This window comes from Aedes albopictus, chromosome 1, assembly GCF_035046485.1.
Source record: "Aedes albopictus strain Foshan chromosome 1, AalbF5, whole genome shotgun sequence".
In the NCBI taxonomy this organism is placed as follows: domain Eukaryota; kingdom Metazoa; phylum Arthropoda; class Insecta; order Diptera; family Culicidae; genus Aedes; species Aedes albopictus.
The window spans coordinates 208,650,307-208,671,888 of record NC_085136.1 but is presented as its reverse complement, the minus strand read 5'-3'; the positions used below and the strand labels follow the sequence as shown (position 1 = coordinate 208,671,888).

The 21,582-nt window shown below is 40.8% G+C and overlaps 2 protein-coding genes across 9 annotated transcripts in view; one reads left to right on the top strand and one right to left on the bottom strand.

Moving 5' to 3' along the window:
• Positions 1-1,074, bottom strand: part of LOC109412401 (5-hydroxytryptamine receptor 1A-like) — a 62,931-nt gene extending 61,857 nt beyond the window's left edge. Inside the window, exon 1 of one of the 2 annotated variants that reach the window (XM_062846172.1) lies at positions 819-1,074. The gene's annotated coding sequence lies outside the window, so the exon portion shown is untranslated. The remainder of the gene's footprint in view (positions 1-818) is intronic. The other variant, XM_062846171.1, reaches the window with a different exon arrangement.
• Positions 1-21,582, top strand: part of LOC109430287 (uncharacterized) — a 225,532-nt gene that overhangs the window by 183,172 nt on the left and 20,778 nt on the right. For all 7 annotated transcript variants that reach the window (XM_062846181.1, XM_062846179.1, XM_062846178.1 and 4 more), the window contains one exon: positions 14,994-15,457. In XM_062846181.1, coding sequence (XP_062702165.1) covers positions 14,994-15,457 — 464 coding nt within the window. The remainder of the gene's footprint in view (positions 1-14,993; positions 15,458-21,582) is intronic.

Here is a 21,582-nt window from a genome sequence, read left to right as displayed (position 1 = left end):
TAAATATGTATTTTTCGTGGAGTTCTTTCTATGATCTTATTAGTAGTTTTCATGTGATATTTTTCAAAGCTTTTCAGAACTTGTTCTGGACATCATTTAAGATTTCTTACGGGGTACATTCTGAGTTCACTCTCCTGTACAAATCCCAAATAGTGTTCTGTTAGAATTCCGAATGAAATCTTGAAAGAAAGTTCTGTATAAGTTCTGACAAACTTTGGGAACAACACCGAAAGGAATCTTTGGAAGTAAGAATAGTTCAGGGAGACACGAAGGACTCTGCCAGCATTACTAGGGAAATCTCTTAGATCTCCTGCAGATTAACATTTTCATAAATTCAAAGAGCACAGATTTGGATACACTGAGACCTTTTATTAGTATGTGTAAGAACATGAAAGCGCATACGTTTTATGGCTAAGGATTCCACTGATGATAACACCAACGATAATGTCGATCAAAAGATAAGTATCGGTAGCCAGTTAGTCTTTTTTTCTTCTAGAAATTTATCACTTCATGTCTCTTATTCTTATACTCCGATTTTTCTTCTTCTGAATTGCACTCTACACTTGCATATATCTCAAAGCTTCTTTCTTTTTAATAAGCGTTCGCGAAATTAAACATCTTCGCTTGATCGAACACATTCAGATATCACTTTCAAACTCAAAACACGACGCTATCGTTAGGCCACTGTCAATGTCAAAGCCGACGTCAATCTAGAACCGATGAAATTAGCTTCTCGCTTGTTAGCGTATTAAATTGCACCATTCAACTTCCCGTTTTCATGTGAATCACCGAAGACCGAATCCGTTGGACGGACGTACCTCGAAGTAGAAGGAAAACTGTTCTAGTTTCGGCGATGCTTTTCGCCACCACAGTGGCTTCCCCTTTTCCCGGGATATCCCGCGATGCACACTGGCGATGGCCGTTGAGCTGCTTCTATGCTCGGCACTCGCACTCTATGGGCACGTTCCCATAAATCACACAAGACACACAACGTTCACCGTTTAACAGCTCAGCGATTACTAATTAATAATTGGAGGCTCACTTGTGCCGCGCGCTCGTGCTGCCGCCGCGGGAAGCCTATACCGGAGGGTAGCGGCTTCGACAGACGAACGGTGGGTCAGGGCATCAGATGTTTGCATTTGTCGGTTCGGCATTTCAATTCGGCAATGTTTGGGAAATTTCGGGTGGGTTTGACGATTTATTTTTTCTTTTGTTGTGTATTTATAATGCAAGACATATTGCCGCATTAGAAAGATTTTGTATAGTTACAGTTATACAGTGTATAAAGTTCTTCTTCTCCTTGGGGTAACGTCCCTACTGGGACAAAATCTGCTTCTAAACTTCCACAGTTATTAACTGATTTCCCCTCTTCCAATCCTCATTGTACATGGGCGTAGCATGTAGCAGACAACAATATACTCTGCGCACTCTACTCTGGCAGGCATAATCAATGTGGCTACCGAAGGTAAGCTTATCGTCCACCATCACCCCCAAGCAGTCTTCCCAAACGAACACCAAACTCACTAAGTACTGCTGTATTCATACTCCGCCTGTACTCTGACTGTGCGTTCGTACCGCAACACACAAATCAGTACCCAAACGTGTACTTATGTTCAAAGTTCGTTTCAAACACAAGTTCGAACATATGTACAGTACATGTGTACCGTGCGAAACGAAGTGTGAAGCAATCGTGCAAAAAAGAACTTTCTCGAACGACGATTGACAGTTCGGCACCAATCGTTTGCCAATCCGAACGCCGCTTCGGGTTTCATTCTCGGTTTGTGCTCGGATCGATTTTAGTTTTGTACTTCTGTACGTACACAAGTTTTGTACTTGAGTACTCTTCGGTATGGAGTACGGTAGCAAACACGGGTACTCTGATGTTTGGCGTTTGATGTTCAACACAAGTGCGAGAAAACGTACAGAAGTTGAACATGTGTCAAGTTTGTGGGAAGACTGCCCCCAAGTGTTCGACGGAGCGCTTCGAAGTGATATTGCAATCGCCTACACTGATCACCGCTTGCGGCTCCGACTTTCGGTTGTTCACAACCACCACCTCAGTTTTGTGGTGAGCAAATTCCAATTTCTTGGAGCTCATCCACTCCACCACAACTGCGATCGAGTGGGCAGCAGTCAATTCCATTTCTTTGATCGACTCACGGTAGACTTCCAGAGTCAGGTCGTCAGTGAAGCCGACGATCGCCACTCCCACTGGCAACTTTAACCTCAACACCTCGTCGTACATGACATTCCATAACACCGGACCCTGGATGGAATCTTGCGGGACTCATGGTTATGTGAAAGCGTTTCTGCATCGTAAACTAGTATTCGATTCTGGCAGTAGCGTCCGAGAATCTTGTACAGGTTCCCGGGTATCCCCAGACGCAGGAGCGCAGGAGCGGAAATAGCCGCCAAACTGGCGCTATTGAACGCGTTCCTCGCATCAATAGTAACTGCTGCACAGTAGCAAATCCCCCTCCTCTTACGCTGGGAGCACTGTCCCGGTGGTGTTTGTAGCCAACAAGATAGCATCTATGGTTGACTTCCCCTTCCGGAAGTCGAACTGGTTGCTCGAGAGACCGTCTTCTGGAGTACCTTTCCCGCTGTGCCCATCAAGCATTTTGGTCTATAGGCTACCGGGTCTCAAGGTAATTGCCCGCCTTTGGTTATAGTAACAGGCTTTGCCGCTCTCGCTCTCAAATCTCTGGGAAAACTCCCCCGTTTTGGCATTTCTGAATAGCCGATCGGAACATCCCGGGAGCATCTACAATAGCTACTTTTAAGGCCAGGTTGCGAGCTCCGTCCGGACCTGGGGCCTTACCTACTCTAAAGAACCTTGATATCCCCGGAAGTTCCTCATCAAATGCACCAGTCCCCAGCTGTTCTAAGAAAGGAGGTCAAGGACCAGGATCATGGCGCGCCAAAAAAAAAACCCTTGTTTGTTCCGCTTTAACATCTCTGGAGACTGCTCTGTAGGAGCCATTACGCTCTTCTGCATTTGCCATTACGATCCATGGGTATACCCTCACGGATTCGCATTGGCACTCCTACAAAGAATCTCAGAGTAGGCCTTTTTGCTTGCCCTTATTTCAATCTTCAGCGCGACTTTAGAAGCGGCGAACACCATCCACCGCTCACTTTGCTCTTTCTTATTTCGCAGGTCCAGCATCGCTTGAGGGCCCATATAGCCGAGGCGGTAAACGCACGGGTATTCAGCATGACCATGCTGAGGGTGACGGGTTCGATTCCCGGTCGGTCCAGGATCTTTTCGTAAAGGAAATTTCCTTGACTTCCTTGGGCATAGAGTATCTTCGTGCCTGCCACACGATATACGCATGCAAAATGGTCATTGGCAGAGGAAGCTCTCAGTTAATAACTGTGGAAGTGCTCATAGAACACTAAGCTGAGAAGCAGGCTTTGTCCCAGTGAGGACGTCACGCCAAGAAGAAGAAGAAGAAGAAGCATCGCTTGAGGCCACCAGTTTTCTCCCATTTCTAGGGTGATTATGGTCTAGCCCGAGCAGAGGGGAATATCAAATTAATAACTACGAAATCACAAAACCTGTTTTTATATCTTGTTTTGTTATTATTGAATTATCAAGGCATTACGTTTCCATAACATGTTTTGTTGGACAATCTTATTTTGTTATGACCAAGCAATTGGTATGCAGCCCTTAAATAACATTTCAATATTACATTCTGTTGTGGAACAAGTTTGGTTATTATTGTATTATTGAGAGTGCACAAATACTTTATGGTATTGCTATCTAAACTAAAACAAATTTTGAAACAAAACCTACGTCATTCTACAACGTTATTTACAGCATTTTAGGGAAAGCAACTGCATATTCACTCATCAATTTGTCTTCCTCTTCCATTTATCATTACATCCAAACTGAGACAAAGTGCATGCCCCATATCATTAGCTAGTATTCCGTGGGAAAAAGTTTGCATAATGCACCAGAAAAACTATTTAACGATTTTTTGAAAAGTGCGCAAAGTTAGGCCCTAGGTGCGCAAAGTATGGTACGCTTACGGTATCACATTTGATAAGAGGTGTGGTATATTACGTGACATGGAGGTGCTGTAATGTGTACAAAACAAAGTCCCTGCTGGGCGGCGCGAGGTTTTGCTAAATTTCTAAAAATTGACTGAGTTGTAGCTGAAAAAACCCCAAAATACCAGCCACTGCCCAAGTGGCGCAGTAATATCGGCGTTGTTGTGGAGTTAGCGTATTGAAAAGATATGGTCTCTCGTGAAACATGCTTCGTAATTACACTGTTGAAAACGCTTTGACATCCACGTGCAGCACAACAGAACATGTGCTCGATGAACAAATTGAGATTTTATGAAAATGCTACGGTCAACCTTGGCTTGGTCAGCCAAAGCAAAATCAAGAAATTGACATTTATGCTTCGTAATGATTACTTTGAAGTCAATACTTTGGGCCTAGGCTGGGCAGATATGCTATTGGTGATTTGATGGTGCATGAAGAAGAAGAAGAAGAACGATGGTGTTTTGAAAAATCCTATCCCTACCACACAGGAGAAGATTTTAAAATGCCTCTATAAAATCTAAAACAAAATCTAATTAAAAACGGTTTGATGTACGGTGTAAGACTTTGGACGGACTACATATTGAACGTATAAATTTAAATTTAACATTTTTTTCTTGGTAAGGTACTTAATTTGTACCAATCACCAATTGGGTTTTCAAATTAAGAATAATATATTGATTTTTTGATTTTACTCGAAAGAGCACCTTTTTTTAAGCCAGAATGATTTTTTTCAGATTTTTAAAACTTTATTTTGATACCTAAATTCAATTACAAAAAGATTTTTTGAAATCACCTTTTGACAGCTGGGCAACTGCTTGACAGCTCCGCCCAGTACGAAATGCGACGAGGGGTGATTCGACAAATCGCTCCCATACAAACTTTAAATCGATTTTTAAATAGGTTCCCGGGCACCAAAGTTCATGAAAATTTGGATGTCGGCTCAGTTTGGCATGTAGATTGTGAATATGGAATTATCTCAACACCACTAAAGAAGCCAATTGCAGCTGGTCTATGGAAAATCCCGCGTGTATGGCAATTCGGGTTTTTTCTTAACTCACGATGACCAGATCGGTTCAGTCGGATTTGTTGTTGATGGAAAAAATAAATCTGGATCACATGAGATCAATATTGTCAAAATCGGAGAAAATTCATCGCAGATATAACCATTACATAGTTTACCTTCTTTATTTTATTGTCTGCTGTTTCATATTATGAAGTAAAAAATAAAGGCATTGCAACTTCTAGAAATTTCATCAGGCTCTTCCGTATTTTTTATTTTATTCATTGCTATAATTTGAGTTTTGGGTAAATATAGCATCATAGCTATTGATATGTTTATCTTTGTGTTAATTTCCTTCTTTCAATATCCCAGTCCCGTTACGGTGCCAAATTCCTATCACTTTTCTACGATTCCCAATTCTTATAGGTTAAGTAAAATTTTACCTTCAAAAAGTGATACATCTGCAAATGAGTTTTTTCTATCTCAAAATTGAGTAAACTTAGTTGAATTTATATGTCATTTTAACAGTACTGCTATTCTAACCTCTAATTATAACGTCAAAAAGTACCGAACAGACTATGTATTACGAAGTAATGAATGTTAGTGAGATTGGAGATAGCAAATATGGTACCTACTAAATAATTCTAATCAATAAAAATGTCACCTATACAGACAATTCTGCTCAATTGATGATTGCATTTGTCTATTATAACTTTTTTCTTTCGATCTATTATTATTCGATCATATGTATATTGTTTGACATTATGTCATAAATATCTTTTTTCATTACTAAAAATAATCTAAAACAGAATAAAACTAAACAGCATCTGCAGAAGTAATCATATCGGCATATGATATAATTACCTTTTACCTTCGCTCACGTAGGTACGTGTATAATCGCCGTTCTCACAACGCGAACAAAACAAAAAATTAAAAAAAATCATCTCCGTCTGGAAAGAATCTTTGTCACCACCAAAATGCACCCCATGACGAAGCTCAATCATAAATAGTCGACTAGCAACTTTTTCGTCGTTCTCTTTGTTCCGAAACAGTCGACGACGGGCCATGCGAACGCCACCACTGTTATTAGTGTTACAGTGTACATGTCTGCGCACCGCGATAGCGCTGTTGGTAAGAGAGAGAGGTTCATTGTTTGATCTTGCATTCAAATCTCTGTCTATTTTTGTCCTGCGACTGGCAAACATGAAATGGGGGAATGGGGAAACTGGCAATACGTAGAACCAGTAAAGCTTCTATCGTCCCTCACTGCAAGTGCTGTGATAGCCTCATTGGTAAAGGCGACTGAAAATTTACGATAGCAGGATTGGAGGTTCAAATCCCGTCCATGTTTGTAAGTTTTATAATGAATTCGAAATTTTTTTATGTGACCTGTTATTTTCTAAAAATAGAATAACACACTTAAAATAATTACCCAAAAATGAGTAAAAAAATTTAGTTTTTACCCTAATTTTGCTTTCGAAACATAACTTTTTAATATCAAAATTTGTTATTGAAATATTTCCCAAATTCACTGTTATTAAGTTGTTATTGCCACTAACAAAACATGCTATTAAATTGATTTTTCAGGAACAAATTTTTGTTATGTGACTTGTTATTTTGCCGCTTATGACAGCCAAGTTTATAACTCAATATGTTATGTTAATAACATGAAAATTACTAATTCCGTTATGCAGTTATTTTGCCAAAATAACGCATTTTGTTATGCTGTTGTTTTTCTCTTCTGCTCGGGAGGTTCTAGGGTCTATTCATGGTCGCATTGCACACCAGAGCACCGCTATCAGCTCGTCTTCGCTTAAACTGAGTAGGTTTCGCTCTCGGTGGAGCGCCTCTGCGAGTACCTCGTCGTTGATGTATGAAGTCTTCCACATACGAGGGCTTGGCCTTGGCCTCTACCCGCTGCCTGCTGTTGTTGTAGTCGATATTGTAACGAACCTCTAGGTGATCGATGTGAGTGTAGCCATCGTCCACTCTCCAGTTTTAACTTTTTGTTGGATCACACTACAAAAAGTAACGTCGATAATTGACTCCGCTCCATACCGACTACATGTACTTTTGGTACGACATTATCCAGATCGATATTCAACATTACCAGTACATCTAGCATACTTACGTTTACATTGGCGACTAGTAAACACCAACTCCTGGATGGGATATTTATTCTTCTTCTTCTTTATGGCTCTAAGTCCCCACTGAGACTCTGCTGCCTCGCTTGAACTTTGTGTTCTCTGAGCACTGCCACAGTTATTAATAAAGGGCTTTCTGTGCCTGTCATTGCATGAATTTGTATATTGTGAGACAAGTACAATGATGCACTATGGCCAGGGAGTCGAGAAAATTTCCTCGACCGGAACGTGAATCGACCCCGCCGTCTCCGGATTGGCGATCCATAGCCTTAACCACTAGGCTACCTGGAGACCCCTCGTCCATATCGCCGCCATTTTCCAGACCCATCCGCGACCCAATTTCCATTACAGGTGGTTACTAGGTATGGGCGATATCCGTCTCCCACTCAGAAACAGCCTCACGAATCAGATGCTGCGCTGCGTTACAGTGGTTCAGGCTCAGCTGCTTTACCTACACTATGATTTATCAGCTGCGGCTCTTCTGAAGGCCGGGTCCTTGGGCCTCCCGTTGAATGCTTGCTATTCGTGGATTTCCCGAAACAAATCGAACACTTGGGTGGACTCATGCAGCCTTGTCCATTGTGGCCTTCACCGCCACATCGCCTACAGAATGTTTTCCTGTCCTTTCTGTAATCCCATGACTTGCGTCCTGGTTCCAGACATCTGAAGCAAACCTCTGGTGTTTCGTTCAAGGTCAGTTGGTATACTGACCAGCCCTCCTTGAGCTTCCCTAGTTTAACGGACTGGCTAGCGTACGCCACAGGTAGCTGTATCCAGGCCACCTGTATCCATTACGGGCCTTTCCGTAGCCTAACGGCTGCGGTGGCCACGTACACCTCGCACTGTTGCCGCAGCGCTATGATAAACTCTTCCGAGTTAGTGAGTTCGTCTACATTTTTCACCTTCACCATGTTCCTCTTGTATGAGTACGTCAAATACTACGAACTTGTCGTCGCTCGTCATCGCCTTCAATACTTCCGAATACTTAGACTGTTCAGTCTTGATGACCGAATGCGTCGCGTGTTTTTTTCTTTTTTTGCTCCACTTTTGTCCAAGAGACATCCTCCTCCTGATCCGCCCTAAGTTGTGGTTGTTGAGGACCAATCAGTGATCGCAACCCCCTGTTCCCTTCGATCCGGGACGGGCTGGCCTTTTCAGGGCCACCCTTGCCGTCTTTCCGAAACGCCTAGCTGGGGTCCGACTTGCCGGCATTACTGCCGATCATGGCCGGGGTTAATAGCCGCCTAGCCTTGTTGGCGCCACCTGGAAGCTCCTTATCTGCCGGCTGCTTCACATGCTTCTGTGAATGCTTATCGTAAGCAATGGGATCCGCCACCCTTTTGGGGTTACCCATGAATGCAAAGGCCTCCGTTTGGATGGACGTCGGAACTTTTGACTTCACAGGTTTTGCCGCTGCTACAGATGCCTCGAGTTCTCGTGGTTCTGCCTGTCTCACATCATTGACTTACGAAGTCTAATAGGGGCCTGCCTGGGATCCTTGTTGTTATTAGACTTCGGGAACGCAAAGTCAATGATAAAGTCAAGCCGTTGCGCAGCCACCGCCATCGCAGAGAGTCCATTTCTATTTTTGTTTATGGCCCTCATCAACCACGCTTTTCGTTCATTTCCTCATCCTAAAAACTAGCCGGGAGGAAATGGGGTTACCTTCGCTGGTACTACGTGCGCAGCTCCCTGCATCTCCTTCTTTTGCCAAGCCGCTTCACGCGAAGGAATCGACCTCGCCACTGCCGCTACCACTTTTGTGATTATTTTTGTTAGTGTTATTACATATTACATATTAAATCTCACGAGAAGCACGTGAAAAAGGTCCGCCATGCACCAGAGCCCTGCATTAACGCGGTAAGGGGAAAAACAGGTTAGGGATTGGGGGGGGGTGGGTGGGTGAGTGCCCAGATACCCCACCGGCTCTGATAACGATCGAGCATCTTTTTCATCACCTCGATCACTCATTCCTCGGCACGAGTCGCCTGAATTGGGGTTAACATTCCCATTCTTAGCCGGTACCTACACGGTTGACTCGCAGAAGGGGAGGGGTCGTCAAGCCCCTGGATTACCGTCTCTGATGTCCCACTTACAATTCTCTGGGAAGACTCCTTCACCAATGCATTTCTGCACATCTGATCGTCCCGAGAACCTCTGCAATAGCTGACCTGGGGCCTTATCTACGTTAAGGTATTTTGCAATCCCCACATGTCTGACCCTTACAGATTCGGATCTAGTTTGGTATGAGAAGGTTTTAGAAGAGAAACAATGCACAACACATCCTCCTTCTGGAAAGAGGGGCTCCCAAGCAAATGAAACAGAAACTTCTGCGTGATAATGGAACCAAATTTGGCATGTTGGGGTTTTCGAAGGCAAGACATATTTCTATGGTAGTGTTAGACCCCTCTCTCCTATGCAAAGGGGGGTTGCGATACAAATAAAACAACTAACTAAAGAATTAAACAAGCAAATGAAACCCAATGGAAGTCAAAAAAGGTTTCCATCATAGATGTTGATCATTCAAATGAAACAGTAAATTCTGCTTATCTCGGGATTTGTGTTCGGCCGACGGCCATAAGACCGAAGGCCACATGGCCAAATAAACGTTAGCCCGAATAGTCATTATACAGAATTGACATTAGGCCTAATGGTTATTTTACCGAGAGGTCATTACGCCGAATGATCATCAGGCTGTTCCGCTGTTGTGTGTTCCGTTGTGTGATATCTCCAACACAGGCAACTAAAAGACAAACTGTGTTTTTCGCAGGGAAGAAGCACCATTTGTTAGAAGCTCTAACTTCTTCTTAGTCAAGAATGGGAAATTCTTGGAAAACATGGGAACACGTGGAAGATATCATGTCCAAGCAGCACCTGCAAGATCATCCAAAATGTGGCTTTCTGTGCCTTGGTTCAAATGAGTTGCACTAAAACCACACGAAACTTCCATCTTGTCAGTTGAGTTACATTTAAACTCCGAAATTCGTGAAGTTGCGGTTTTGTTTCATAGTAATCACAAATTACCTCGTGTTTGACATCGATTTGTGGAGCTCACATATTCCTCGCAAATGCTAATACCAATGATGCAAATTATCACCACACGAATGCTCAATCAACTTATCAATTGTATGAAATTCAAATAACTCAACGTACATATGTACAGATGGGTAAATTATTGGTTAAATTGGGAAAAAATCCACAGCTCAGGTGAGATTTGAACTCACGACCCTTATTCGCTAGACAAGTGCTTTACCAACTAAGCTACCGAGCCAATTAATGACCCGCCAACTTAGTTGTCATAAGGTTCAATTCTAATCTCATCGATCTATATCATCTTCCCCTAAACCGCAAATATAACCATCTCTGTTGTACATATGTACGAAGAGCGAAAGCGAGTGAGTCGTTTTCGAGCATCTACCTCTACGTAGTTACCCGTCGTATCAAATAGAATGCGAACGACGCGTTTGATCGCCTTCCAGGTAGCATTGTTCTTCCTCTACAAGTGGTTGAGGAAGCGTTGCCTGTACGATAGGCAAACAGTTTCAAACAATAAACAAATCGCTTTCGCTCTTCGTACTAGAGATGGGAAAACTGATTCAATTTTGAGAGTGAATCGCTCTCGATTCACTCTCAAAAAAGAGTCGACTCTTTTGATCGATTCAGTAACTCATTTGCGGGATTTGAAGATAATGTCGATTTTCGATGTGGGCCAACTTCTTTTCGTACAAAATTCACTTGCATGGTATGTATATTGACGATCTGCACAAACGTCCGAGCATAACGTTGTGAAATGCAGGATTCGCAGGTTTTCGTCTATATCTCCGAAGAAGCAAATCGCTGATGCGAGCCGGCCACATGATATAAGTATGAAAAGAAAATTAATTGTCAAAGATTACAATGTTCTGCGTTGAATCATCATTAGGTGCGCAGTCATACTAACTCTTTTCGCAATCGTAATGAACATCAGCGAATCGAAACTCTTTTGAAAAGAGTCATGACTCACTCACTCGGTTTCGCGAATCGATTCTTTGAGTCGATTCGCGAGTGAGTTACCCATCTCTACTTCGTACATATGTACAACAGAGATGGTTATATTTGCGGTTTAGGGGAAGATGATATAGATCGATGAGATTAGAATTGAACCTTATGACAACTAAGTTGGCGGGTCATTAATTGGCTCGGTAGCTTAGTTGGTAAAGCACTTGTCTAGCGAATAAGGGTCGTGAGTTCAAATCTCACCTGAGCTGTGGATTTTTTCCCAATTTAACCAATAATTTACCCATCTGTACATATGTACGTTGAGTTATTTGAATTTCATAATTTGACCACACGGATTGGTATTACCGAAAATTTGCACTTCAAGTGAGTTATCAATTGTATTTTTATCGCTTGTGATTGAACTGTACACTGCTCAGCGATGACCATAAGCAAAGAGGTGGCAAAACGACATGATGCAACTCACAAACGATTTTGCACACATCTGTCAGTGCCGCTAAATGCTTACCCGAACAGCCGAACAATACCGAATGGGTTGGTTATAGAAGCTACGGCACGAACGCTCGACAAGCACACAGAAGCATAATTCGCATGTACCGACACCACACCAATAACGTTTCCAGCCTACGATGCTTCGCGATAAGCTGATCGAAAAGCATCGAAAGCGATGAAAAGACTGGCTTGGCTGGAACGCAACCGATCAACGACGAAAAGGAGTAGCCAACAATGCTGATCAACGTCGAGTCGGTTCGTGTGCTATTCGTACGGGAGGTTGGTTTGATAAAGCGAGGAAGAGTGAAAACGTATTCGTTGTCGGAAGCGAATTGCATCATTTCGCGAATGTTTTCACCAAATCCGGACCAACAATTGAAAAAGCCGCATCAACATTTTGTAAACAAACATGTTTCTGTCGACTTGAGGCCTTTTGAACTCCACCCACACACCTCACCACCACTAACAGAAAGCGCAAACATCAAGCTTTCTGTTAATGGTGGTGAGATGCGTGGGTGGATGCCAGAAGGCCCTAAGTCGACAGAAACGTGTTTGTTTACGCAATGTTGTTGCGGCCTTTTCAATTGTTGGTCCGGAAATAGCAACCTTCCCAGTCAACACACGATCGCATACGATGTTCGATAGGATGTAAAAGTGGAGGCGAAATACGCACACTTTACACGCGATTAAATGGAATTTAAATACATTAAATGTGCTATGTATCATGTATGAAACATGGGGTGGCCAAAATGTTTGGGATAGGCATCTTATGTTTCTCTCACAAAACAGCTCAACATGTTGTAACTTTTCATAGAGTGCATCATAAATTCTCAAATTTTGACTGTTAGTCAACCTATTATATGTGTATCATTGGTACAAATTTGAGCTCGATTGGTTATTCTTTCGCGGAAGTTAGAACGGTTCTCGTAAATCACAATTTTAAACAACTTTTTTTTAACTGTCATATCTCGGAAGCCAGTGAACCGAATTGAATGGAATTTTGAACGTTTATCAACAAAATATTAATGCTTCATAAGTCTACAAAACATAGGTACTTTTTGAACGTTGGGAAAATGATGATGTATTGACAATTATTGGATCTTTCTCTAAAAAAACGCAATTTTTTCACATCATTGTCATTACATTTAAGTTTTGATTTCCAAAGATTTTCTACTTCTGTTCTCAAGATATCTATATTTAGATATATTAGAGACTATTTGGATCAAAGGAAGAACACATTTAGTATTTTTGTGCGGTATTGCAAACTTGATTCTTTTTCTTCTATGTGGATGAAAATGTGAAACCGCTATAACTATATTCGTCGTGAGAAAATAATTAATTTTATAACGTCGTATCAAGTATCAATATATTGTTGATAAACGTTCAAAATTTCATTCAATTCGGTTCACTGGCTTCCGAGATATGGCAGTTCAAAAATTGGTAGTCTTAAAAATAGTGTTTTACGAGAACGGATATAGCTTCGCGAAAAGTTAGCCAATCGAGCTCAAATTTGTACCAATAATGCACATACATTGACATATGGTCAAAATTTGAGAATTTTTGATGCACTTTATGAAAAGTTACAGCATGTTGAACTTTTTTGTGAGAGACAAAAAAGATGCCTATCACAAACAGTTTGGCCACCCCCTGTAACTCTGGTTTGTTTGCTTAGATCAGGTTTCAATTGTGTTGCAGAGAGCTTGCGCCTCTTTTCATTTTGACAGTTCTCTAAGTTGTGACAAAGAAGGTGCAATGAGGTAACAAGAAGCTTCAGTAGCTTCTATGGTGCGTTGACCACCGATTCTCTCAAAGAGCTTTTGGTGTAGTATGTAAAGTGAGTAGATAATACTTCTGGCACCCAGTGTTCGAGACTGGACAAAATCTTTTTCATTTTTTTCTAACATTCTCCCTTATTTATGTTGCATAACAATTCAGAATCTGTTCTTTTTAAGTTTCAAAGAAGACACAATTGTGTTCTGTCGTCCATAATACGGACAGCGAATAAATTGCACCAAGGTTGCTATTACTGGCTTAGAAACAAGTCGTGTCGCTTGGGATGCTTCTATAGTGAGCTTTCTGGTATACTTCGGTTGCAAAAATAAGCTAAAACATTAGAAAACTGTGAAAGTTGAGAAAAAATCAAGACAATCGGAATAGAAATAATCTAGAGTTCGGTAGTTCAAAGGCCTGACAATTTTTAAGAAAATGTCCAAACCAACACATTTGCCGATTCAGCTAGTTCTGGATAAATATATATGAGATTTGTGCGTAAAGCTACATATTGCAACTAGTTGCTTTCACAAATGTTTGAATATGTTTTTTTTTGTTATAAAACATCTTAAGAATCAGTCATCGCCAATCGTTACCCACGAATTGATAAGCTCACACACTTCGTCTCACTGTCTAGGCTACCGGCCATGCGTATTTCTACCACACCCTATCGCCTAGGTGCGCACACTTTACTTCATCTGTACCTCAACCCGGTAGATAGATATCTATCATTCTCTAATCGGCTACGCTTTCAGTCAAAAAGCCATAGGTATTTGGCACTGTACGGCAGCGATCGACGACGCTGCGGCTGATGCGTCACTACACCACACCATGCTGCTGCTTTATGCCATCCGTCCGAGTCGGTTTGTTTAATCATTGTCGGCTGCTTTTGGCGAGTTTGTCTGTCACCGGGGTTTTCACTGTTAAGCTGGAGAAGTTTTGCATTGGTGACGACGATATTTCGGTTGACTTGTGTTATCGGCAATGAGCAGACAACTCCGGGAATGACGATTTTGTTTGCGATAGAAAAAGAAAAGAACAAACCAAATGGTACAAAACTGCACCCATGTCTGGTTTGCGAATTTTTTTCGACATGATTTGGCCATTTGTTTATTTCGTTACACCAAGTACACCAAGAAAAATACTTACTCAGTAACTGAGTTGATTTTACTCAGAAATCGATGAGTCTTTTGTTTTCCTACTCAGTTTCAGCTAAAAGTGGGACAACTCATAGCGAATGATGTAAGATTTTTGTGTAAGATCAAATAAAGTTTTTTTCCGAGTCAAACCAATAATCAATCTTTTTATTTTATTGTATTTTTTTTTTAAATAAACCGTTAAACAGAATTATGCTCTTTATTTACTAATTCATTTACAAAGGTACAGGATTTCATTCACAGATAACCTCAATTTGTGTATTACGCATCAGTCAATGAACCACATCTCACAAGCTAATTTTCTTGACAATCACTAATTGCCCACTCTGTCTTGATACTAATGAGGTCTGTTTTCTCCTTTTCCCTGCTCCCCAACAGGCCCTGGTTCAAGTACAAACAGCTACACGATAGGTGGTAGCAGCTTAGATTTACAGTCCCAGCAGCAGGTTCTCCAGAAACAACAGCAAACAAGCCAACCGCAACATCAGCCGCAGCAGCACCAGCAACTACAACTACAACAACAGCAGCTACAACAATCATCGAGTTTATCAACTAGTAATAGTCTAATTAATAACAACGGTAATCAAATTAGGGATAGAGATAGTACCAATTACGTGAACGTGTCCTCGATATCGGCCCTCCACGCGTCCTCCATTAGCAACAGCAGCAGCAACAACAACAACATCGTCAACAATAGCAGCACTAGTGCCCACATCAACCAGAATAGCAGTAGTTCCAGTAGTAGTACCAATCACCACGTGAACCTAATCGGCGCTTCTGTCACAGCATCAGCTACAATGACCACCTCGGCCGCGATTTCGCCTCCTCGGCCGATGCAGAAGGTGAGAAATTTGTTATTGATTGTCTTATTCATAATTTCTCAGCATAGGGTTTTTACCCATTTTAGAGGAGCTCCGTTCATAGGTCTCGGTTTTCAAAATTGTCCGAGAAAAAAGTCTAAAAATTTAATGTTTAAAGACCTTCACTTTGCGGTTCAGTTGTGTAGGAGAGCAGTTGTGCGGAACTGTTGTGGTGGCAATCTGTTATCGAATCTTCAGCATTCTGTGCATTCCGAGACTCTGTGTCTGAGAAGATAGTCTAACATCAGACTTTCGATTTACCAAATCACTATTGAAATAGTGTAACAAGTGTGACAATAAGTCTTTGTTGAAAAAACAATCGACTTAAAAAAGAAACTATAAATCATTCTACATTTTAGATTTACTAAGTTATGCAACTTACTATTTCAATTCGAACGAACCTAAATCTGCTATATTAGCTCGTAGTACATACGATCATTGTAAACATTTGTTAACAATTTTTACATTTGTTGAATCCAAATCCTTATTCTTCTTGTTAAAAAGATTGATAAAATGCTAACATTATAACTTAATCTTACGATTTTTTTTGTAGACACACTAAAATCACAGTCATTCATAAAAGTACCAAAAGTCAACACACATTTCACATGTTCCAAACTGTTGAATTCATGGCGATAAACACAGACAAATCTGAATGAAAACTAGCACAGCAACCGAGTCATGAACACGCCAATCGTAAACATCTCCTCCCAGAAAAAGTCAGCTATCCTCCGCTTCCGCAGTACAGTGGCCATTCCCAAACGAGTATCCAAAGTTGGCGATGTCATCAGTAGTCAAGAGGTCGGTTGAAAAACGCAAATGAATGCAGCTGCAGGCGAAGGCTTTTGAAATAATCGCCACATTATGAGGGCGCAAAATAATATTCTTTGTTTTCCCTCTTCGGTGTTGTTCGGCTACTTCTACGACATCATCGCCACGCATGCATAATCACATGCAAACTAAAAAGTAGTGCAAAAGAAGTGCTCAGCTACCACAGTTGATTGATGTGACACTCGTTTGAGTTACGCTGAAGATAAAAAGAAAATGATACTCAATAGTTGACAATACAAAAATGAAATAAAATGGAGTGCCACAAAACGTTTTTTTTAACATTTTTAACAAAACCGGCTCGCCTCCTATCCACTACCAAAAATGTTGGTGGCAAAAAATGCGCGTAGAAAATAAAAAATAACGCCTCCCAACAAAAATAGGGTAAACCAATGAACCGAAAAAAAAAACGATCTAAAAACACTTGGCATATTGCTCACAAAATGCACTCAAAATTAACAAAAAAAAAAATCCATTTCCGCACAAAACTTGCTCCACAAAATTTATTAAAAAAAAAACACCAAAAGATCAAATATCACTGGCGGGCGCAATAAAAACGGAATAATTGGACAAAAAAAAAATCACAACACGATAAAAGTCACTACTGCAATAGTAGATTTTTAATGAATTATTCGCACAAAAGCGGTTAACAAAAAAAAACTGAACAACAGTCACTAAAAAAAATATGTTAACCCAAACATCACGCCATAAGCAGAAAAAACAACGGTCGTGAAAAGCACGAAAATTACAAAAAAAAAACGTTACATAGACGTTTTACACAGCAAATAGCACATCAAAATACACAATAAAGCGTTGTGAAATGCACAAAAAAAAAAAAACACTATTGCACGCTTATCACCAAACAAAACATGTACTGAAAAATTCACGCCAAAAGTAAGCAATCACAGGCGGTCGTGAATGGCACAGTACAAATAGAAATAACATTTTCTCCTCGTCGACACTGTTATATTCAATTAAAAAGATAGCAATCATGGAGTTTCTTCTATTAAGATTTCCACAGAGTTAGAAATAATACGATCGTTCGTGTCCATGGTCTATAGCATACTCCTTTATTCTTTTCTTCAGATTACATCAGATCTCTTAAACTTAGAACTCACTTAGGTACTCCATTGAGTACCCAGCCTGAGGGTATCGTCAGATTATCCGAAAGCAGGATTTAAACACCTGCCACTACAAGTTGAAAATCACAAATGATATATTTTTAGAATGTTTTTTAATAGTTAATCTTTTACATTGCTATACAGTCGACTCCCCAGGTCTCAATATTGAAGGGACCATCGAGATAGGGAGAGATCGAACTGAAGAACCATTTTGTAATGCACACTAGATTGAAAAAGCCTCCGTAACTAGGAAAAACCGACAACAAATAGATGTCACTTCACCTTCCCAGAATGTTTTGCACCTAGAAAACCAGGTCTAGTAACCTGTGAAAATGGGCATTTCGACATAGGAGAGGAAATCTAGAACAAAAACGAACGAGATCGCATCGAGATAGGGAGACATCGAGATAAGGAGATATCGACATGTAGAGAGGAAAAATGTACACTAAATTCTGTTTTTACGCGATTTTTTGTTCCGCGTAAAAAAAATCGTGTAAAAAAGTTTTCAAAACTTTTTTTATCGGATCATCCTAAAATTTTGACAGGGTATCAAGGATGATAAGAGAGATCTCTGGTAGAAATTTGAGCCCCATCGGAAGTAAATTGCGACCAGGAGAGAAGAATCTTTCCAAAAACACATCGCGTAATTTCGAGAAAATCGTGTAAAAAAAATCGTGTAAAATAAAACCGCGTAAAAAAAGATCGTGTAAAAAAAGAATTTAGTGTATGCAGATTGAAGGGACCGATCAAACTATCGAGATAGGGAGAGATATCGAGATGTAGAACATCAAGACATGGAGAGTCGACTGTATATTCTAGGATGATTTTTATTAATTTTCCGATATGCAAAAATCTTAATGATTTCTCTCACATTATCACGATTTCTTGCATAGCCATCCAGTTTTCAGCACAGAAAGAGTACAGCATACACGACGATCTTATCAGCCTTTTATTGGTTATCTAATTCAGTTACGATATTAACAGCTGGTCGTTCCCACGCACATTATGGGATATAAATGTGCAGGATATTATTCTTATCGTAGACCTGTGTGTTTTTTATAACAGCTGTACAATAATGAATAATTCTGGTGCACGCTCGTATCTGCATAGGAATCATAACAACCTTATGAGCTATTCAAGTCAATCGCCAGACTCAAACTTGAAAAAGCTCTGTGCTACCATCTAAATTCGTTCCTTTTGTAATGTTGAAGATTCAATGAAATTTTGATTGTTGTCAACCGTTAGCGAGGAACCGAGATTTGCGAATTCCGTCTCAAAGGTATCCCCGTCGATCGTAACACTGCTGCCAAGGCTTGTCCTTGCCTCCCGTCTTGCTCAGTTCCAGTTACCAGCATGTACTTTGTTATTGATGTATTCACCAGTAATCCGACTTTTGTTGCTTCGAGATTCAAGAGGCTGCACTAGGGTGGCCCAAACTTATATAACAAAAAACAAAAAAAATAATAAAAAATGTCAAGTCTTACCTCCTGAATCAGTCGTTTTGGACTCCTAGAAGCTACGTTCAAAATTTGCGCAAAATCTATTAAGTCTAAGGGGGCGCTCAAAGTGTTTGCAGTTTGTATGGGAAAACGTGGCCAAATGTATGTAGAAATTTTAGGTTTTCGATTTTTGCCGCTAGGTGGCACTGTAAGCATTTAATGATAAAACTCTTTGGTATTATTGCAGGTGGCTATATTCCAAACAACTTTATCTAAGACCGCAAAGTGATCCTACCCCTGCGATAAACATTGTACCCTAGGCAAAGTGAGGCGAAGTATTGAGATTTCATTGTTGATATTATTCCTTTGCATGTACTGGAAAAACAACCATATGACTCGCCACATTTTATCTAGGGTATAACTTTTTTAACAGGCGCCGTATCTCTTTGCGGTCTTCGCCAAAGTTATTTGGAATATAGTAACCTACAATAATGCCAAAGGGTTTTATCATTAAACGCTTACACCGCCACCTAGTGGCAAAAATCGAAATCATAAAATTTCTGAATATTTCTCACATTACTAGGGTAAAAGCACTAGACTTCGCCACTGCTCTAGTCTTCGTCCCCTAAATACGAATTGCATTTTTTATGTATGAAGTGGCGAAGATTAGAGCAGAATTTTAGGGGTGCGAAGTCTAGTGTTTTTACCCTATAGCTGAATGGTGTCAAGATATGTTTGCATAAAACGTTCTTCTAGAGGCTAGGCCGCGAAACCTACGGAAAATCTTTCGATTTCCCATTGAAAATTGGCAACTTCTGGTTTTACGTGCTTGCAAATAAAGTTTTGTGGCGGTTTTATTACGAGCCATGTGTTTCCAAGAAGATTGAAGCACACATGGAGGCGCATGGTTGTTGATGTATTGAGTTTACGAAAAAAGCAAGACAGAGAAGGGAAAGGGAGTCGGAAATACCTGAAAACTGATGGACGTAATTTTTAAAGTTTTCATGAAGTGGCATCTTACCCTATGGCAGATGGCCTTTTTGCACCACTTCCGTTTTAAAATCGTTAAGAGTCGATGAATATGCAATAGATTTGTGAATATTTTTGCTGAAGTATCGAGCAAATATTGTCTAGTTGCTGTTACCACTTTGAAATTCTAACAACTAAGGCTACTCATCATTGAAAACGATGAAAGTTTGAAAAATGCCATCTTACCCCACTTTTCCCTACGTTGTCGACCGACCATCGATAAAGTTGACAGACGACGAAATATGATCTAGAATACACAAATGGTCGCCTTTCTTGTAAATTGAGCAGATTACCCATCCTTTCCACTCCTTCGGAAACTGTTCTGTTTCCCAGATCATGACTACCTATCAGCCGGTGTAGGCTGCTGGGCAACTGAACTGACGTAGTCGTTTTCTCAGTTGCTTTCATCTCTCGTGCTTACATTCTTTTCGCCATTCAGGTGCACATCGAAGTGCTGCTTTTACAATTCAATCATCACGTTAGTTCATTAACCTTTCAGGACACACTCCTATTTGAACCTAACTTTGCACCGCGCTCGCACTGTGTACGACGAGCGAGGATTTCTAGTAGTGTTGTACTTTTTACAACGGCACGCGTCCTCAAAGGTTGAGTGGATTTAAAGACCAAATCCACTTAACCTTCATGCACATACTTATAGGCTCGTGTCTCGAAGCTGCTTCGGAATGCGTTAGGCTTCTGGTAGATCTTCCGTGTTTCATCGTACCTACTTTGCTTCTTCCAGGCGACATTTTATTTTTCTTCCAAAAGAGGCGGATCTGCTATTTTCACTTCCCTGGTATCATTCCACGTTCTACCGCGTCATACTACAGCAGTTCCACTCCTACTGCACTCTTATCCTCCAAAAGCGCTCTGCACTCCTCGTCGAACTACACGTCCCTTATACTCATTTTGGCTGCTTTTACTGTATTCCTACAGGCCTCTAGAGAGACCCTCATCTGGTAACGCTGCCTCGAGATTCTGCGCGTATGCTGAGGCGACATCCGGTTGCTTCAGTCGCTCTAGGTTGTACCAAGGCGATCGCCAATACCGGACATTGTTGATGACGGAAAGTTTTGGGCGCAGTTTGACCAACACTAGATAGTGGTTTGAGTCGTTGTCAGCGTCACGAGAGGTGCTGACATCGATAATGTCGGAGAAACGTGGGCGATTTCGGATTACGCCTGTTGTAATGATTTTTAAGTGTAACGATAAGACATTGTAGGCCGTTTTCGTTCGTCATCTGGTGGATGCTGAACTTTTCAGTTGTCAATCCGAATTTCTCCTCCTAGCCTATTTGAATGTTCCTATGATGATCTTGACGCCATGGCTTGGGTAGCGGTTGTGCTCGCGTCAAGTTATTTGCATTTCTATTTGTATTTGTATTTTAAATAATTCATCTGACATGTTAGTCTTAATGAATAAAATTAATTGATATTACTTACATTCAAAAGACATTTAACACAGATTTTATACGATTAGCGAAAAGTCTTGTCGGTACATTAAAACGAAGAATTCCTCCACATCTGTAAAAGCACGAATACACGCTGAGAAGGGCTCGTTGTAGCCATACACGGTTCGGTGGAAAGTTGGTTGCAGTAACGTCGAATTTCGAAAATATATGGTCGGAACACGGACGTTTAATGAAGAAAGCAACGCTGGAGCATCAATTCCTTAAGTAGTTTTGCTACAA